General features: G+C 41.3%; 1 protein-coding gene across 1 annotated transcript in view; it reads left to right on the top strand.

The window, feature by feature from the left end:
- The window catches only part of SOS2 (SOS Ras/Rho guanine nucleotide exchange factor 2), a 93,626-nt gene that overhangs the window by 30,060 nt on the left and 44,892 nt on the right, over positions 1-18,674 (top strand). The window contains exons 6-8 of the mRNA XM_065402381.1: positions 1,292-1,435; positions 5,914-6,024; positions 10,353-10,451. Coding sequence (XP_065258453.1) covers positions 1,292-1,435; positions 5,914-6,024; positions 10,353-10,451 — 354 coding nt within the window. The remainder of the gene's footprint in view (positions 1-1,291; positions 1,436-5,913; positions 6,025-10,352; positions 10,452-18,674) is intronic.

Here is an 18,674-nt window from a genome sequence, read left to right as displayed (position 1 = left end):
CATAGCAGCAGGTGGAGGAGCTGGGGTTCCTAGGAAAGAGAGTACTAGGAAGAGGGGCTGCAGATGTCTCTCAAAAAGAGGAAGATGTGAAACCTTGGTAATTTACCTTAATTGACAGGGAAAGGGGGGAATTGATAAGGGGGTGGAGAGAGATTTGGGGGCTAAGGTGTGGGCAGGGAGAGATGGGATGAGTTCCTGAGCGTTGGATGGAGTGGGGCAAGGCTGGAGGTAACTGGAGAAGCAACTGATGTCATTCAGAGGTTGGAGTCAAGAGAAGGGTGCTTTCCAGATGGTGGGTTGGGGAAGTCTGCCCAGATGGGTGTGTGTCTGAGATACGGGACAGTAAAAGCAGGACTTGAAAAAGGAAGCTGCCACTTCCCTCTCCAAGCCCAGCTGGTATTCTGAAACAGTGACTGCATAGCTTTGATCATAAAGTTTTGTCATTGAGACCTGAGCTGGGGGCTGTTTTTAAATTTTCACTTCAGTTTACGTTCAGAGACAGAAAAGAGCAAGGAGGGTGATGGAGGGGAAATAATGACAGCTTTAAACTGCCCCTCCCCTCCTGATTGTGGCCTGTTAGTGTACAGGCTAAAAAAGTTGGACCCCATTGTCCTACCCAATGAATAACCCGTAGCCTCTCTCACAAGAAACACTGCTCTCGAACGCTGGATTGGATACTGCACCATGCTCTTGGACATTTAAAAGTAAAAATCGTGCAATGTTGGATCAAAGTGAATATGCCCAAGCATGATCGCTCAGCCTGAATTGATGCCTAGAACTTGACTTCCTTTCCCCTCTCTTTCTATTGTCTTGTACCTATTTAGGGTATGTCTACACTGCACGTTCCTTATGGCGGCATGTAGAGCAGAGGCACTGCATAGACATGTAGACAGTGAGACACTGCGTAGGCGAGTAATGACAAACCTGAATCCTGTGGGTATACCCTACATGGCTCTCTCTACGCCCAAGCGGTGCCGCCTCCGTCTGCACTGCTACTTTTAGCAATGCAGTGTCATGCTGCCTCCACGCTGCTGGAGCTTTTCCCTGCTGCAGGGAAAGGCTCTGGCATGATGGAGGTAGCACAAAAAAGCTCCAGCAGTGGGGAGAAGCTCCAGCAGCGTGGATGCAGCCTGTTTTCACTGCAACGTGTAAGCAACGTGTGCCCCACACACTGCTGCCAGTGTAGACAAGGCTTAGATAGCTCACACTTTATTTGAAACACTTGGATGTCTGCAAAAGAGTAAAGGAAATGGTAACAAATATTACTAAAGCATAACTTTTGTTTTCTCAGGATATCGATACGATCTTTAGCAACATTTCAGATATTCATGAATTGACTGTGAAGCTTTTGGGGTTGATTGAGGATACTGTTGAAATGACAGATGAAAGTAGTCCTCATCCTTTGGCTGGCAGCTGCTTTGAAGATCTGGCAGAGGTGAGTTTCTAAAATCACTTCATAGGAATATTTTGTGTCTTCATATTAAGCTAGTGTCCATGAGGTTCTGAACAGAGAATGATGATAGGGCAGTCATACAGAGCAATCTAGATTGCTTGGTAAGATGGGCCCATTCAAACCTGCCTTTTAATACAGACAGATACAAGGTCATGCATCTAGAAACAAAGAATGCAGGCCATGCGTGCATAATGGTAGGCTGTGTCTTGGAAAGCAGTGACTCTGAAAATGATTTAAGGGTCATAGTGGACAAGCAGCTCACCATGAGCTCCAAGTGTGATGATGTGACAAAAAGGGTTAATGCAATCCTTGGATGTATAAACAAGAGAGTAGGAGTAAGGAGGTGATTTTTAGCTCTGTATACGGCATTGGGGAGACAGATGCTAGAATACTGCACCCAGTTCTGGTGTCAAAATTTTAAACAGGAGGTTGGAAATTTGGAGAGAGTGCAGAACGGAGCCACAAAAATTATTTGAAAGTTCCTTACAGTGAGAGACCTAGGGCTTGTCTACACAGGGACATTCAGGAAAATTAATCTGAATTACAGTGTGATTTTTAAAGTGGATTAGCAAAACTGCATTAAACCTGTGTGGACACTCTTAGGGCTTGTCTTCACTACCAGGCAGATCGATACTGCTGCAATCGATGCAGCGGGTGTCAATTTAGCAGGTCTAGTGAAAACCCACTAAATTGACAAGAGAGTGCTTTCCGTCGACTCTGGTACTCCAGCTCCCTGAGAAGAAGAGTAAGGTAAATTGACCGGATTGCGTCTCCCATTGACGCAGCGCAGTGAAGACACCAGGGTAAGTTGACCTAAGCTACGTTGACTCCAGCTATGTTATTCACGTAGCTGGAGTAGCATAACTTAAGTAGACTTACTCCGGTAGTGAAGAAAAGCCCTTATTCAGAATTCAAGTGACAATAATTTGGTTTAGCTTAATTCATTTTCAAAATTAAACTAAGGGCTGATCTACACTAGAAATTTCTTCCTTGAGTGATGGTCCCTATTGTATGTCATTGAGGGTGATGCGCATGCACTCGGAGCTGGGACTTTTCAAAGTAGTAGTGTACTCTGGTCCGTGCATGCGCCCTTGCATTGCCTCCTGGTTTCACCTGAGGCGATAAAGGGCAGGGCAGACTGACTGCATCTTTAGTTCCTTCTCACCGCCTCATGGTCCGGGTCAGAGTTTCTGCTGTCTTCTCATCTTTGGTGACATATTTTCCAAACTTTTCTCCATAAAAACTTGTTTTTTATTCTTTATTTAGTCGGGATTTTGTTGTTTTTTTGTAGTAGTTTTCTTATTTCTGAAAGTTTCATAGGATTAAAGACTGGGGAAGCCACTCTGTTTGGCAGGAAACCACCAGTCTGCTTCTGTCCTCCCCCCCCCCCCCAGCACCCATATCTGGGTACTGGAGTTAGTTAGGATTTTGCTTGGTTTTCAGTAGTAATTTTCTTATTTCTGAAAGTTCTGTAAGTCACAGGACTCAGGACACCGCCTCGGCGGTTCCCAACCAAACAATACCGCCTCCTCCCTCAGATTTCCTCCAGCACCCATGTCTGGGTACTGGAGTATGATGAAGAGGCTGGGATTCAAAGTCTGGGCTTCCTGCCTTCATTTGTTCTCCCTCACCTAGGAGCACCAGCGTTGTCTTTACTGCTTGGGTGAAGCTCAGACTGCATCCAGGTGCAGCATCTGTCTCTCCTTCCTGTAGTAGGAAGCGATACTAAAACATAAGCCCTTTTATTAAAGGCCTGGTATAAGGCAGGACCTACTCATAAAATTTGGCAAGATCAGGGCTAATATTGCAAAAATACACATTCCTAAGAAGTGCTAGTCACAAAGTGCTCATGCAAACACATCCTGATATCAAATGGTACCAAGACATCCCAATAACAAGGATGGTACAAAAACATTCCCTAAGAATAACAGGAACACACTGACCCCTCCTAAAAGAAGGTCAGGATAACAGTACGTAATAAAAATGTTTTAATCAAACCAACATATTCAAAATGGTGGGTAATAACTAGCGACGTCAGGGGGTAGTAACTATGTCAAAGGGGCAATACTAACTTGTTTGTATTGGGATATAAAGATGTATCTCAAAGGGAGTATCTTTGGCCAGCCTAGGGAGCAGTGAAAAGTCCCGCCACTGACTAAGCTGCATCCATTGTCACGGGCATACATGTCTTAGTATCCTCGTAGAGTCTGCCAGGTGCTATTACCGTGCTTCATCGACAATAAACCTGGCCCGGCGCCTTCGCTAAAAACCAAGTCTGTGAATTTATTGGGCAATTTAACAGGTTTGCTATTTGCGCAGAGCTGGGACAGCACACTACACAGCCAGCATCTGACCACATTTCCCTGCCCGTACATAGGAAGTCAGAGCCCTTTGACTTGAGTGCCTTATGGAAGTCACCATGGGGCCACAATTGGATCCTGGCTGGGGAACCCCCCTGTAGCCTGAATAACCCAAGAGTGCACCTCCTGCTGCAAAGACCCAGCCCAGCTTCGTTGGTACCAGTGCTACAGACCCCACGTCGGGGCCTAGCCATGAGTCACAGAAGCATGCACTTAGCATGGCAGTTAAGTCTTCCTCCAGGTCTAAGAGGGATGCCGTGCTGTCCACTAGTTCCGGCCAAGCAGGGGCACCATGCTCTTAAGACCCACAACAGTGACAAAAAGCCACATTGCTCACTGGACCTGCTGATCCTCGTTATGGACCTGCACGGCCCGGCATCGGCCCACTGGCATCTAGGGAATCGCTGGTCCTGAAACTAGTAACCTTACCGCCCTGTCCCATCCATAGATTGGGTGCCATTGATTCCGAGGAGACTCTCAGCTACTCCTGGGCCTCATGAAACTCTTTGCCCTGGAAAAAATGCAGTCTCCACGTGTCCTGGTACCCTCACCTACCAAGAGGGCACTATCCCCCATATCGGATCTGCCACCTTCTGGCCATGTTCATACAACATTGCTGGCTTCATCAGCGCTGCCACTGATGCAGGACTTCGGTTCCTCCTCAGAATCTGAGAGCCCAGACATCATGTATTGCCCAACACTTCTGTTCTGAGGACATGACTATCAGGATACGGAGGGATTTAAGTCATCCTCCCCAGATGAGACTGTGTTGTCGATCCCCTCCCCCAACTACCACCGTCAATTTCAAGAGCTGCTATGTAGGATAGCTCATGCCCTTGAGATACTATTGGAAGAGGTGCAGGACAAGCAGTGCCACCTACTAGACATTTTGCACGCATCAGTACTGGCCAGGGTCAACAAAGACATTCTCCAACCGGCATGCACTGTGTGGCATACCCCAGCCACGTGTGCCCCCACTCCAAAAGAGGCAAAAAAGAGGTACTATGTTACACACACACACACACACACACACACACACACACACACACACACACACACACACACACGTCAGAGTTTCTATTGAGTGGACTAAACAATAGCACCCATGCTCCACCCCAATTGACAAGGAGGGCAAGAGATTGGATCTTATGGGCTGGAAGGTGGTGTTCTCAGCTGGCCTCTAGTTCCAGATCTCTCTCCTATCTCAGGATGGCTGGACAACAACCAAAGACAACAACCAGGAGGACTTAATTGTCAACTTGGAAAAGGTTCTTGATCTTGGTGGCCTAACAAGGCTTTGCTCCTATGCAAGTACCACAGATCCTTGACTACTTGCTGCATCTGAAACACTGATCTTTTGTTCAGCTCCACTGAGGTCCATCCCATTCTGATCTCAGTTTGCCATCTGCCTGTACATTTGTGCTCCATCTTCTCTCACCCAGTAGTATTGAAGCTCCTCAAGGATGTGATGTATATTTACCCACTGGTCAAAGAGATGGCTCCTGCCTCAGAACTGTGTCATCCTGTCGAGACTTGGACTCAAAAGAAGGCTCTTTCTGAAGACAGTCTTCCTAGCTGCAAGCACTTTGGCCAGGAGAGTGAGCGAGCTCCAAGCACTTAGGGCTGATCTTCCGTACATGAAATTTCATAGGAAATCAGGTCTTGCAACGTGTGAGGCACATGAGCACCTACTGTGGGATCCACACTGACATTAGCTCAGAGAACCAAAGTTACTGTGGGGGTAATCATTGTTTTCATAGGTGTTAGAGAAGCCTTTTCAAAACATGACTTGTTGGTGATGGGATCGCTACTGGACTGTAAGTAAGAATTTGCCTCTTGGCTACCATCATTTCATTAAAATTTGTGTTAATGACAAATACAGTGATGCTGAGCAATGCTCACAATAGGTTTGTGCATGTATTAAAATATACATTAATGAATTATGGGATATACTGAGTTATATTATTTTTGAGTGAGCTGAAACTTTCTTGAAAAATCACATTAAACATCAGATCTCAATAAACAAATTGTACAGCTGAGCACAAAAGATGTCCTGCATCCTTTTACTGTATATACATAATTATTTCCTCCTTTCTTTAGGAACAAGCCTTTGATCCATATGAAACTTTGTCCCAGGATATTCTTTCCCCACGGTTTCACGAGCATTTTAGTAACTTGATGGCTAAACCAGCTGTTGTGCTACATTTTCAGGTAAGTATGAAATCTCACTCAAGAAATACCACATTTCTTTTTTGAGATTCATCCTATATTTCCTGTTCCCAATCACTCTTTGGGGTTGGGGGAAATCCTAGTGAGATCCTGGATCATGATTTCTTCTCAGATTAAGGTATTTGGGCTGCGCCTCTCTTTTTGCAAATACTGGAGGCAGCTCAGACACGTCCATGGGTCTTGGTCACTTCCCTTCAGCCCTTGTACTAGATTCTTTGCCTCCAGCAAAGCGGTGACATGGCATTCCTGCCTTTTCCATTGCCATCCCCGTTTTTAATACCAAATCAATGAACAATGTTCTCTCTCTCTCTCTCTCCTTCCCCACCTACACCTTGTCCTTCATCCAGTGGTTGACTTTTTTCAGGGATCCATTCCTTAACAGGACCACCCACTGAGCTCCTTCCCTTGTTTATTTTCCCCTTCCCCCCCAGCATGGCAGATCCTGCTAAACAGTGCCTACAAATGGCTAAGAGTTCTTCATCTGGAAGGAGACTCAAAGGAGCCACAGAAGGAGAGCTCTGCCACAGTTGCTCCTATCCCACAGACCCTGCTTGGGCAAGGACTCAGTTTGGACAGCTTGTTAGGGTCTTTATGTCCCATCGTGCCAGCTGAGACTCCTCCCGAGACATCTCTTCAAGGGTGAGTCAGTCCTCTTCACCTTTTGGGACTCAATAAACAAGACCATCATTCTGCACCTGATGATTCCTTGGTCAGTGCAGTAAACCCCTTCTCCCCCCCCCCCCCCCCAAAAAAAACCAACAACCCCCAAACAAACAAAAACAACAACCCATGGCCGGTCCACCTCTGTAGGGAAAAGCTCTGGAGCCTTATCCCAGATGCTCAGGTGAATACTGAGTCACTTGGGAAGGAAGCTGGCATCCTCTCTTGACTCTTCTTTCCCTCCCTCCCCCCCCCCTCCATACTAAGAGTTGGGATGTTCCTTAGCATTTTGTCTCCGTCAAATTGGAGTGAAGGCAGAAGAGGTATGGCCAAGCCTTGAAGTCCCATGAACAACCATGAGCTGCCTCTGGCAATTGCAGAAAGAGAGGTCCAGTCTAGATGTCTTAGACTGACAGATCATTTCCAGAAAGGAAAACATTGGATAAATAAATTTCCATTCCACAGTTACTTAATTTTAAGGTGTGTCTTTGATATCGCTCTGCTTTTTTTCTGATCCATGCTTAAAAAAGTTATGTTCCTTTCCCAGGATCCCTTGGAAATTCTTTCTCCTCCTCTTGCCTTCTGAGTTACTGCGTTAGTTAACTGATCAAAAAGCAAAACAGTTTTAAAATCATTTTTGTTGATTAAATAATATGTGAATCCCAAAGTTACTACGAATAGTATTATCCCATGTATTTAACAAGATCTCCTGATTTCTGTGGCATGTCAGAGGGGTAGATTAAGGCAGAATTTAAATATCTGGGCCTATGGATCTAGCAAGGCTCTGGAGGGAAAGACATGGTGCACTTTGAGATCTGGAGAGCAGGAGGTAGCATTGACAGAAGAGAGATGTGAGTGCCACAAACCCTTTTGCAGGGTGGTAGGAGGTGGGGTACTTGAATTTCTTGTGGGGTACCCTTTGGTCACATTGTCTCTGGGTCCCAAGTAGTCTGTAAGCTTTCGCTGCATTCCAGCACCAAATTCTGCAGGAAATTGAAATTCCTTCTGTTACTTATAGTAAAATATCCATTAAAGAAGTGGGTTTGAGCATATCTGACTGATCATAAAAAATAACAGGAGTACTTGTGGCACCTTAGAGACTAACAAATTTATTAGAGCATAAGCTTTCGTGGGCTACAACCCACTTCTTCGGATGCATATAGAGTGAAACATATATTGAGGAGATATATATACACACATAGAGAGAGCATGAACAGGTGGGAGTTGTCTTACCAAGTCTGAGAGGCCAATTAAGTAAGAGAAAAAAAAACACAACAACACACTTTTGAAGTGATAATCAAGATAGCCCAGTACAGACAGTTTGATAAGAAGCAAGTGTGAGAATACTTACAAGGGGAGATAGATTCAATGTTTGTAATGGCTCAGCCATTCCCAATCCCTATTTAGCCCTTTGTTGATTGTGTCTAGTTTGCATATCAATTCCAGCTCAGCAGTCTCTCGTTGGAGTCTGTTTTTGAAGTTTTTCTGTTTTAAGATAGCCACCCGCAGGTCTGTCAAAGAATGGCCAGACAGGTTAAAGTGTTCTCCCACTGGTTTTTGAGTATTATGATTCCTGATGTCAGATTTGTGTCCATTAATTCTTTTGCGTAGAGACTGTCCGGTTTGGCCAATGTACATGGCAGAGGGGCATTGCTGGCACATGATGGCATATATCACATTGGTAGATGTGCAGGTGAACGAGCCCCTGATGGTATAGCTGATGTGATTAGGCCCTATGATGGTGTCACTTGAATAGATATGTGGACAGAGTTGGCATCGGGCTTTGTTACAAGGATAGGTTCCTGGGTCAGTGTTTTTGTTCAGTGATGTGTGGTTGCTGGTGAGTATTTGCTTTAGGTTGGGGGGTTGTCTGTAAGCAAGGACAGGTCTGTCTCCCAAGATCTGTGAGAGTAAAGGGTCATCTTTCAGGATAGGTTGTAGATCTCTGATGATGCGCTGGAGAGGTTTTAGTTGGGGGCTGAAGGTGACAGCTAGTGGTGTTCTGTTATTTTCTTTGTTGGCCCTGTCTTGTAGGAGGTGACTTCTGGGTACTCGTCTGGCTCTGTCAATCTGTTTTTTCACTTCAGCAGGTGGGTATTGTAGTTTTAAGAATGCTTGATAGAGATCTTGTAGGTGCTTGTCTCTATCTGAGGGATTGGAGCAAATGCGGTTATATCTTAGAGCTTGGCTGTAGACAATGGATCGTGTGGTGTGTCCTGGATGGAAGCTGGAGGCATGTAGGTAAGTGTAGCGGTCAGTAGGTTTCCGGTACAGGGTGGTATTTATGTGACCATCGCTTATTAGCACAGTAGTGTCCAGGAAATGGACCGCTTGTGTGGATTGATCTAGGCTGAGGTTGATGGTGGGATGGAAATTATTGAAATCATGGTGGAACAGAAAAACTTCAAAAACAGACTCCAAGGAGAGACTGCTGAGCTGGAATTGATATGCAAACTAGACACAATCAACAAAGGGCTAAATAGGGATTGGGAATGGCTGAGCCATTACAAACATTGAATCTATCTCCCCTTGTAAGTATTCTCACACTTGCTTCTTATCAAACTGTCTGTACTGGGCTATCTTGATTATCACTTCAAAAGTGTGTTGTTGTTTTTTTTTTTCTCTTACTTAATTGGCCTCTCAGACTTGGTAAGACAACTCCCACCTGTTCATGCTCTCTCTATGTGTGTATATATATCTCCTCAATATATGTTTCACTCTATATGCATCCGAAGAAGTGGGTTGTAGCCCACGAAAGCTTATGCTCTAATAAATTTGTTAGTCTCTAAGGTGCCACAAGTACTCCTGTTATTTTTGAGGATACAGACTAACACGGCTGCTACTCTGAAACCTGACTGATCATAATGTTTTTCAAGCTTTATGCCTTAATACCCTAACTTCCCAGACATGACTGTGTGCTTTAGGTTTATGTCTGCTTAGTCATGAATACGGTTTCACTATAGAATTCTGCATGTTCTTAATTTTTGGCTTTTTGAGCTAGTGCTAATTAATAAGAAAAGGAAATGCATAACTAGTTTTTTGTGTAGCTCTTAAAACCAGGTGACATAGGCTTTCCTGAGGAATATTTTGTTAATGCAATGGAAATCTTGATTGAGGAAAAATTTAAGTTTTGTGGCTGGTACTGAAGACATTGCTGAAGTATGAAGTCTGTTAAGGATAAAGGTCCACATGGCTTTGTGTGATCTGAGAGCTGTTTGTAAATTGTTTTGTAGTTAACATGTTCCAGCACATTGTATGTTGATTTGCTGTTTCTGGTTAAAATAGAGGTAATCACAGTGAAACTGATAAGTTGCCTATTTTATGAGGTTGCCACTGCAGATTCTCACCAAGGCAGTTGAGGATGCTGTATCTTGCAAGCCATGGTGAATTTTTAATAGCAAACTAGGAGCATGTGTGCACTACCCTCTGATCTGTCCTGCTTTTAAAAATTGTGCTTCCGGTATTTACAATGCACTCTGCCTCCTTGCCTACCATCTCACCACACCTTACTCATTCAAACCCTTCTTAAGATTCACTATATCTATATTTCTCACAAACAAATTAATAAAACTCTGGAAAAACCTCTCAACTTCTTCCCTCCTTTTTTTGGCTTATATGTGGTAATAATGCCGCTTTTTTTTTCTTTTCAGTCTATTGCTGAAGGTTTTAAAGAAGCTGTACGGTATGTTCTTCCACGACTTATGCTGATCCCAGTTTATCATTGTTTGCACTATTTTGAATTATTACAGGTAAGACAGTAGTGCAGTTTCATATAAAGCATGAGTAATTTTAGTTTAACTAGGGAGTTAATTTTTATTTACTGTGCATGAAGATAGGATATGAATATATCAGAGGGGTAGCCGTGTTAGTCTGGATCTGTAAAAAGCGACAAAGAGTTTTGTGGCACCTTATAGACTAACAGACGTATTGGAGCATAAGCTTTCGTGGGTGAATACCCACTTCGTCAGACGCATGGTCTGACGAAGTGGGTATTCACCCATGAAAGCTTATGCTCCAATACGTCTGTTAGTCTATAAGGTGCCACAGGACTCTTTGTCGATGTGAATATAGTTAAGCATAAATTTTACAGTAGTGATTGCATGGTTAGAAAGTAAATTGATTGTTACAATATATTATCAATATTAAATCATGCAAAATTCAAACTACTCCAGTTCTCAAAGCTTCCATAAATCTTTGATTATTGCTTGTGTGCTGTGGCATGCTAGGTCTATTTTTTATTAAATTGAACTGGCATTCAAGTGAGATTTTCATTAATTTTACAGTGTGAATTGCTTTTAATTCTTTGTTTACTTTTATTTCATACATTTTCCTAATTCAGTAAAAGATGGTTCAACTCAATGTCCGGGCCTCTCAGCTCAAGGCAAGCAAATCCATCTTATTATTTTTGGAAAACTTGTGTTTCACACTCCGCAAAATCAGAATAATCTATTTTGACTATTCAGTAGTTGCTTTGGGGTTCCAAGTGGCCAAGGCCGAGAAATAAATAAAGTAGAAGCTTTGAAAGCCCAGCACATTTTCCCCATAATGAGGATGGGAGAAGAGTACATCCACAACACTCCTTTTAAAAAAAAAGAAAAATTTTGGAGAGGCTTTCATATTTTGTACCTTAAAAAGTGAGGACATTCGCAAGGATTTGTGGAATCCTGATTTAGTTGGTAGTTAAATTATATTCCTGTAGCATTTTGTTTTCAATAGCTTTGTTACCAAGAACAAGACTGCATAGTTTGGAAACTGATGTGGATTTATAAATAATTCTATGTGTTGGGAAATAGAGACATTAACTATACAAAAAGTAATCTGCGGGTATGACCAAAGATTACCTGTGTATCTAGTGCTTCTTATGTGCCCTGGCAAGGTAGTCCACACCGCAGCATATGTTTTTGCAGGTAACCCTGTTCATAGCACCTGATAAATAGCATAATAACAGTTGTGCATACCTCCATTTGTCTGTATTTGTTTGCTTCTGATTTGAGTTAATGGAGACCGGGACCCAGGCAGGATAGAGGGTCCATCAGAAAGCAGAAATACAACTCTTGTTGGGAGTATGAGATAAGCATTATAAATGAATAAACAAAGAACAGAAATGTGACTAGGGACAATGCGATATCTTGGCTATAGGGAGTGATCTTGGGACACTTGTAGCCTCAGAGATTTTTCATGATTGCAGACCATGTGCCAAAAATGTTTGCCCATCTCTGGGATAGTAGAGATGGTGCTAAGAAATAGATTTGTAACACATTCGTGAACAAGTGAATGATTGATTAAACTATAAATATTTCATTTAAAGGAATGAAGTGACATTGGGTTATTTCTTATATTTTATTATTGCATGAGTGCTAAGAATTTTTTAATTAAGCTCACAATTAAAAAGATTACATTACCTAAAATGTATTGCAGGGGTAGGCAACCTATGGCACACGTGCCAAAGGCGGCACGCGAGCTGATTTTCAGTGGCACTCACACTGCCCGGGTCCTAGCCACCGGTCCGGGGGGCTCTGCATTTTAATTTAATTTTAAATGAAGCTTCTTAAACATTTTAAAAACCTTATTTACTTTATATACAACAATAGTTTAGTTATATATTATAGACTTATAGAAAGAAACCTTCTAAAAACGTTAAAATGTATGACTGGCACACGAAACCTTAAATGAGAGTGACTAAATGAAGACTCGGCACACCGCTTCTGAAAGGTTGCCGACCCCTGATGTATTGTGTGCATATTGCAGTGGTACGGGGCTTGCCTCAGCGTGTGGTCAGTTTGTATTGTCATGCAACTAATACAACCTTTCAGTTCTATATTGCTAGCTGGTCTTTGTGTACAGTTCCAAGGATGTACTTAATATGTGTGGAAAGAAATAGCAAACTTTGCAACCTAAAACTTGTATCACATTGTAGCACTCAAACAAGTTAAAATCGACTTACCAGTGAAAAAACTGAATGGAAACTCAGGTTAACAATATTGGGTTTTTCAAGTATTTAATTCTGTTAATGCGTAAGATTAACATATTTTTAAATTCTAGTTTAATTTTCACTCTTTATGCTGTTTACTTTTTGCAGTTCAGTCAAGGTTAGATAACGAAAACATAATTGGTTTTACTTGGAGTCTCATGTCTTAGCACAGGGCTATAATGTTTGGGTTGCCAACAGCCTGTAGTAATGTTTAAATCTAAGTGGTTTCCTTTTATTTTTAATCTGTGAAAATATTTCTACTGTTACTAAGTTTTGAAACAACATTTTTAACCACCTAAATTTTTGTTTCAAACATCTGGGCTTTGTTGTGGTTAGAAGATGTAAATTGCCTTAATTATACTACACTTTGAATGCCTTCATGAAGTTTATAATTTTATTGAGTGAAACTTAAAAGATAAACAAAATACATATCATTCTTGATTCTTGGAGTAGCCTGACTTGTTTTAGTTGTTAGTTCAGAAGACATAAGTCTTCATACCACTAGCATCAATCGGCTATACTTTTGCGCGGTTTTTTTGCCAGCCCTTGGTATGGGGTCAGTACTAATAGACATGTAAATACAGTGTTTGTTTCAAAGAAGAATAACCATAAGGAGAACTTAATCATTGACAGTTGTTCTCTTTCCCTCACAGCAAAATGCATTTTCTAATGTGACAATTCTCTGACATTTTTTGAAGTTCTTTTCTTTAAAATGTGAATACCTTAACCAGTTTAGTGGCCTGTGTGATGCAGGAGGTAAAACTGATTATCTTAATGTTCCCTTGCTGCCTAAAAAAAAAAATCTATGAATAAAATATGAAATCTTAGGCTCCAGTCCTGCAAAGACTTAAGCATGTGCATAAAATTATGCATTGAGTAGTCTCATTGAAGTCAATGGAAGTACTCACAGTGCATAAGGTTAAGTACAAACATAAATCTTTGCAAGATTAGGGCCTTACAGTGTTTAGACAGTTTTCAGCTACAGGATCTAGTGTTTAATTTAGTGTGGTGTTTTCACTTTGGTGTTCTGTGCATTTGAGGATTACATGCTTTATTTACAAACTTGCTAGATCTTATTTGTTTCATGATTCTAGAAGACTTGTTGCAATTTATATTCCAAAATGCAAAACAGAGAAGGTACTTAAATCTTTTCTAGATAAGCTTGGTCTTGTCTTTCTAATCTCATAAGAGACTTTTTGTCTGTAGAGACTTTCAGCACACCAATAACTCCTGTTAATGCTAGTGGGAACTACATACACACACCCTCTGCATGAATGGAAGAACGGACTGTTGGGTATCATTAACTTTGTCTTTTACCTTTAAGTGTAGAAGCTTGTAAATAACTGCAGAAATATTTTGCTGGGCTTTTTTAAGTTTACATAAAATGCTCTTGTTTAAGTTATAACTTAAAAATAGATAAAGCCGCAAGATGATACATGGGCGATACTTTGGCAGATTTATTCTTGATTATAGGAAAAATCCAAAGCTTTTTTACTAAGTGTGATGCATTTTGATTTACATGCAAAGATGAACAGAGTACCAGGCTTTGGGGCGGTGTTCTAGCTCAGCTACAGTGATTGCCACTAAAAAAATCAGCAATTGCCCAGTTATTTGTCCTTGTAAGTATAGGGAGGGAAACACTGAAATCTTGAATACCATTGTATAGTAAATGTTGGGAATGTTCAAAAAAGAACTAGATAAATTCATGGAGGATAGATCCATCCATGGCTATTAGCCAGGATGGGCAGGAATGGTGTCCCTAGCCTCTGTTTGCCAGAAGCTGGGAATGGGCGACAGGGGATGAATCACTTGATGATTACCTGTTCTGTTCATTCTCTGTGAAGCACCTGGCATTGGCCACTGACGGAAGATAGGATACTGGGCTAGATGGACCTTTGGTCTGATCCAGTATGGTCGTTCTTTTGGGAAATGTTGCATCTTTAATGGTGACAAATGAATAACTTCAGGTTAAAATTTGAACTTCATATTACATTGTGAAAACTTCTGCTCAGTGATTAAAAAAAATATCCCCAATGTTGATGTGTATTCAGAAAGGTATAGAGAACAATACTTACAATATATTAATGCCATTACATAAGTTGTTGGTATTCCTTCTCCTTGAATGCTGTAGTAACTTCATCTCAGAAAGAATGTAGCAGAAATGGAAACAGTTTAGACAAGTACAGCAAAACTCTTAGAGGCATGAAAGAGAGGTTTCATGTTTCTGACGGCATGAAGAGAGGTTAAAAAGATTAGGACTACTTAACCTCGAGAGGAGAAGATAAATAAAAAAAAAATTGAATAATGGTATATAAAACAACAAATGCTCCAGAGAAGGTCAATCAGACACTTCTCTTTATCCTTTCATCTGCGTGCAGACCTGGTCGCCCCATCTCAAAAAAGATATATTGGAATTGGAAAAGGTTCAGAAAAGGGCATCAAAAATATTAGGGGTATGGAATGGCTGCCATATGAGGAGAGATTAATAAGACTGGGACTTTTCAGCTTGGAAAAAAGACGACTAAGGGGGGATATGATAGAGGTCTGTAAAATCATGACTGGTGTGAAGAAAGTAAATAAGCAAGTGTTGTTTACTCATAACACAAGAACTAGGTCACCAACTGAAATGAATAGGCAGCAGGTTTAAAACAAACAAGAGGAAGTATTTCTTCACACAACGCACAGTCAACCTGTGGAACTCTTTGCCAAGACTATAACAGGGTTCAAAAAAGAATTGAATAAGTTCATGGAGGATAGGTCCATCAATGGCTATTAGCCATGATGGACAGGGATGCAAAGCCATGCTTTGAAGTGTCTGCATCCTCTGTTTGTCAGAAGCTGGGAATGGGTGACGGGATGGATCACTTGATGATTACCTGTTCTGTTCATTCCCTCTGAAGCACCTGACATTGGCCACTGTTGAAAACTGGGCTAGATGGACCATTGGTCTGACCCAATGTCGCCGTCCTTATGTTCATACAATATGAGAGCTAGGAGACAACGACAAAATAAATAGGTGATAAATTAAAAAGTGCTAAAAGGAAATCCCTTCTTACATAATTGTATAATTACCCTGTGAAATTCACTGTCGTAAGGTATTTGTGAGTCAGAGTTTACTAGGATTCAGAAAAGGAATGGGCACCTCTATGAACAAGCATATCCACAGTTCCATGAAGATAAAATATAAGGGATGTTAAGTCTTTTGCTTCATGATATAAGGCAACCATTTAATTGACTGAGGTGAGGAGATAACTTCCCCTGTGGCATATTAGTACATAATTTCCTGTAATAGGACTTCTACATCTTATTCTAAAGTATCTGGTTGTACTAGATAAGCCATTGCTGTGGTTCTGTTTTAGTGTGATCCTGTGTGCAGTGTACTCTGCATTGGGATATAAATCTACCCATGTTCCCTGGCAGATCTAAGGACTGCAGGACAGCCTGTCTGTGGTTGATGTTTCAGCCTGTGGACTAGAATAGCAATGTTTGTATTTCCATGTGCTACATTTTCATGCAGAGGTTTTGGGCTACTGCATTCTTTAAGCTGCAGAACCCTGCACTGTTGTGCACAAGCCCACCTGTACAGCCACTCCACTCAGGACCTCCCTCAAAAGATATTACAGCCGGTCCCCCTGCACCCGCGCTCTGGCCGCGCCGCAGGTTTTTTTTTTGCTTTGCCGTTCTGGCCGCCCCGTGGTTTTTTTTTTTGGTTTTTTTTTTTGCTTGGGGCGGCCAGAACGGCAAAGCCGGCCCTGCTGAGGACAGACTATGAATTATCTTTTTGTTGATATTTATCTTCAAATCCACTCTCTTCAGAGATCTCTTGCATAGAATGGCCTGTTACATAGTTGCCAAACAACCCAAAAGATATTAAATTCTGTCTTTTTTTATCCCTTTCATTATTGTTTAATCATTAGCAGCAGATATAGAGAATGAACAGCAGCATTTTATAGACTTTCAGCACCTTATCGTTTGTAGTCACCAGTGAGAAATACATATGAACAAAAATATAGCTCCTCACCACATTATACAACATTTTTCTTACGTTGAGCATGGTGTGTTTTCGTGCTCCATAGTTTGAGGGTATAATCACAAAATGCCACTGCTAATCCAGTCTCTGACCTGTCCTGAGCAGAATACTTATTAGTGCAAAATTGCATAATGATCTTGTGATGGACAGCCTTTGGAGATAAATGTAGTCTTGTCCTTGACCACCACAGGTTGATTGGCTCCTTAAGTAAATCTGTGCCCAGCACATTAGTTCATCTAAAACATAAGACAACAGAAAAGTGTGTCTTTTGGCATTCTATTACATCAGTAAGGAAGAGTGTCTTAACATTTGTCAAGAGCTCCAACAACTGTTCTCTGCAAACATTGCCTCCAAAGTGTGTTCAGGTGCCAAGACGTGAGCCCAAAAGCAGAAATACAAGTAATTGAACTCATTCTACAATTGCAAGGGGACTTTTGCACAGTTTTAGAGGATGTTCCAAGAGATTAGGTCCACACAAGATCATCCATTTTAGAATACCAGAGGGAAGGAAGGAACGAAAATACCACAATTCAGTTCTTCACAACCAATAGTTGTGTTTATCAGTGGTCAGAAGAACTCTAATGCCCTTCATTCCTGTTGTCGGTCATTTCCTTCAAAAAAGAATAAAAAAGTTGACAAAACTGTTGTGATTGTCAGTTTACCAGTATTAATATTCTGTCACATCTCTGGCAAAAACATGTTCCTTTTTTCTTATCCTGTGAATAGCAAATAAATTGCACTCCTATGTTGATTTAGTCGAAAAGCTTGGCTGTAAAGGGCAAGAACTTGAGAGAGTAAAGTTTGCCAGAACAAGTTGCCTGAAATGGATTCCGAAAACTCAATATGTTGGAAACCAGAAATGGGAGAGATTTCCCTATATCTTTACACAAAATGAAAATAGATGCCATGTAATGTCCACTAGCTACAGTTTTAGACTATTTTCTGGAGCTGTTTCACTAAGCTATATACAACCTTTTTGTCAGTGTATGCCAGCAATGATCTCTCATTTTGGAAAGAGTTTGGAAGAAATCCTCCCAGGGAATCTGAGGAGCAGAATCAGTATATTGTCACAATCCTTAGCTATTTGCGTGTTTTAGGACTTCATAAACCTCATGTCATTTTTTTCAGACCCAGTCTTATGGTCTCCCTCCTTTTCCCTTTGCTGTTTTAGAGTTTCTCCTTATGAAGTGGAAAAGAGAGGTTACTCACCATGGCAAGTGCCTTATTTTCTATACGCCTCTTCTCAGCATGCATAATCCTCACAAATTCTCAGATATAAAAGTTCTTTGATTTCCATGATATACAGACTGGGGAATGTTTGGCCATCTGGAAAATATAGGTGGTAGTACTTTGAATCACATAAAGGGAGAGGGCCCATCTGGTCAATCCTGTTATCTCAATTACTTTTAGAGCCAGCTAATATCCTTGCTGAGAGAGCATACTGGGAAAGAAAAAGAAGGCTACTGCCATACTGAGTGATTGTGGGTAAGATTCCTCTTAAAATATATAGGGCAAACGTGAGTTAGCCCATAGTGGGTGGCAAATTGGCTTGATTTTGCCCAGTAGACCAGTCTGCCTGAATTTTCTTGTCTACTAAGTTTTTCATGCAATCTTAACTTACAAGAGGAATTTACAGTTAAAATCGTATAGACTCTTCAGTTACTCATCATAATATTCTTATGCTGTTAATATTTTATGAACCATTATCTTAAAGAATGTGAAGTTTTCTGTAACCCCTTTTTTCTTACAAGTGAGTGTTGAGATAAATATCGACTATGAAAGCTAATTAGATTTTTGTAAATCAGTGAGTTCCTGCATAGTGGAGAAGGAAAAATCTTGTTTTCCCTAGTAAGTGAAGCAAACATTATCACTGGAAAAGCAACAAAGAGTCCTGTGGCACCTTATAGACTAACAGACGTATTGGAGCATGAGCTTTCGTGGGTGAATACCCACTTCTTCGGATGCATATGA

This window comes from Emys orbicularis, chromosome 4 (genome assembly GCF_028017835.1).
Source record: "Emys orbicularis isolate rEmyOrb1 chromosome 4, rEmyOrb1.hap1, whole genome shotgun sequence".
Classification (NCBI taxonomy): domain Eukaryota; kingdom Metazoa; phylum Chordata; order Testudines; family Emydidae; genus Emys; species Emys orbicularis.
Note: the sequence above shows the minus strand (reverse complement) of the source record. Positions and strands in the feature narration are given on the sequence as shown.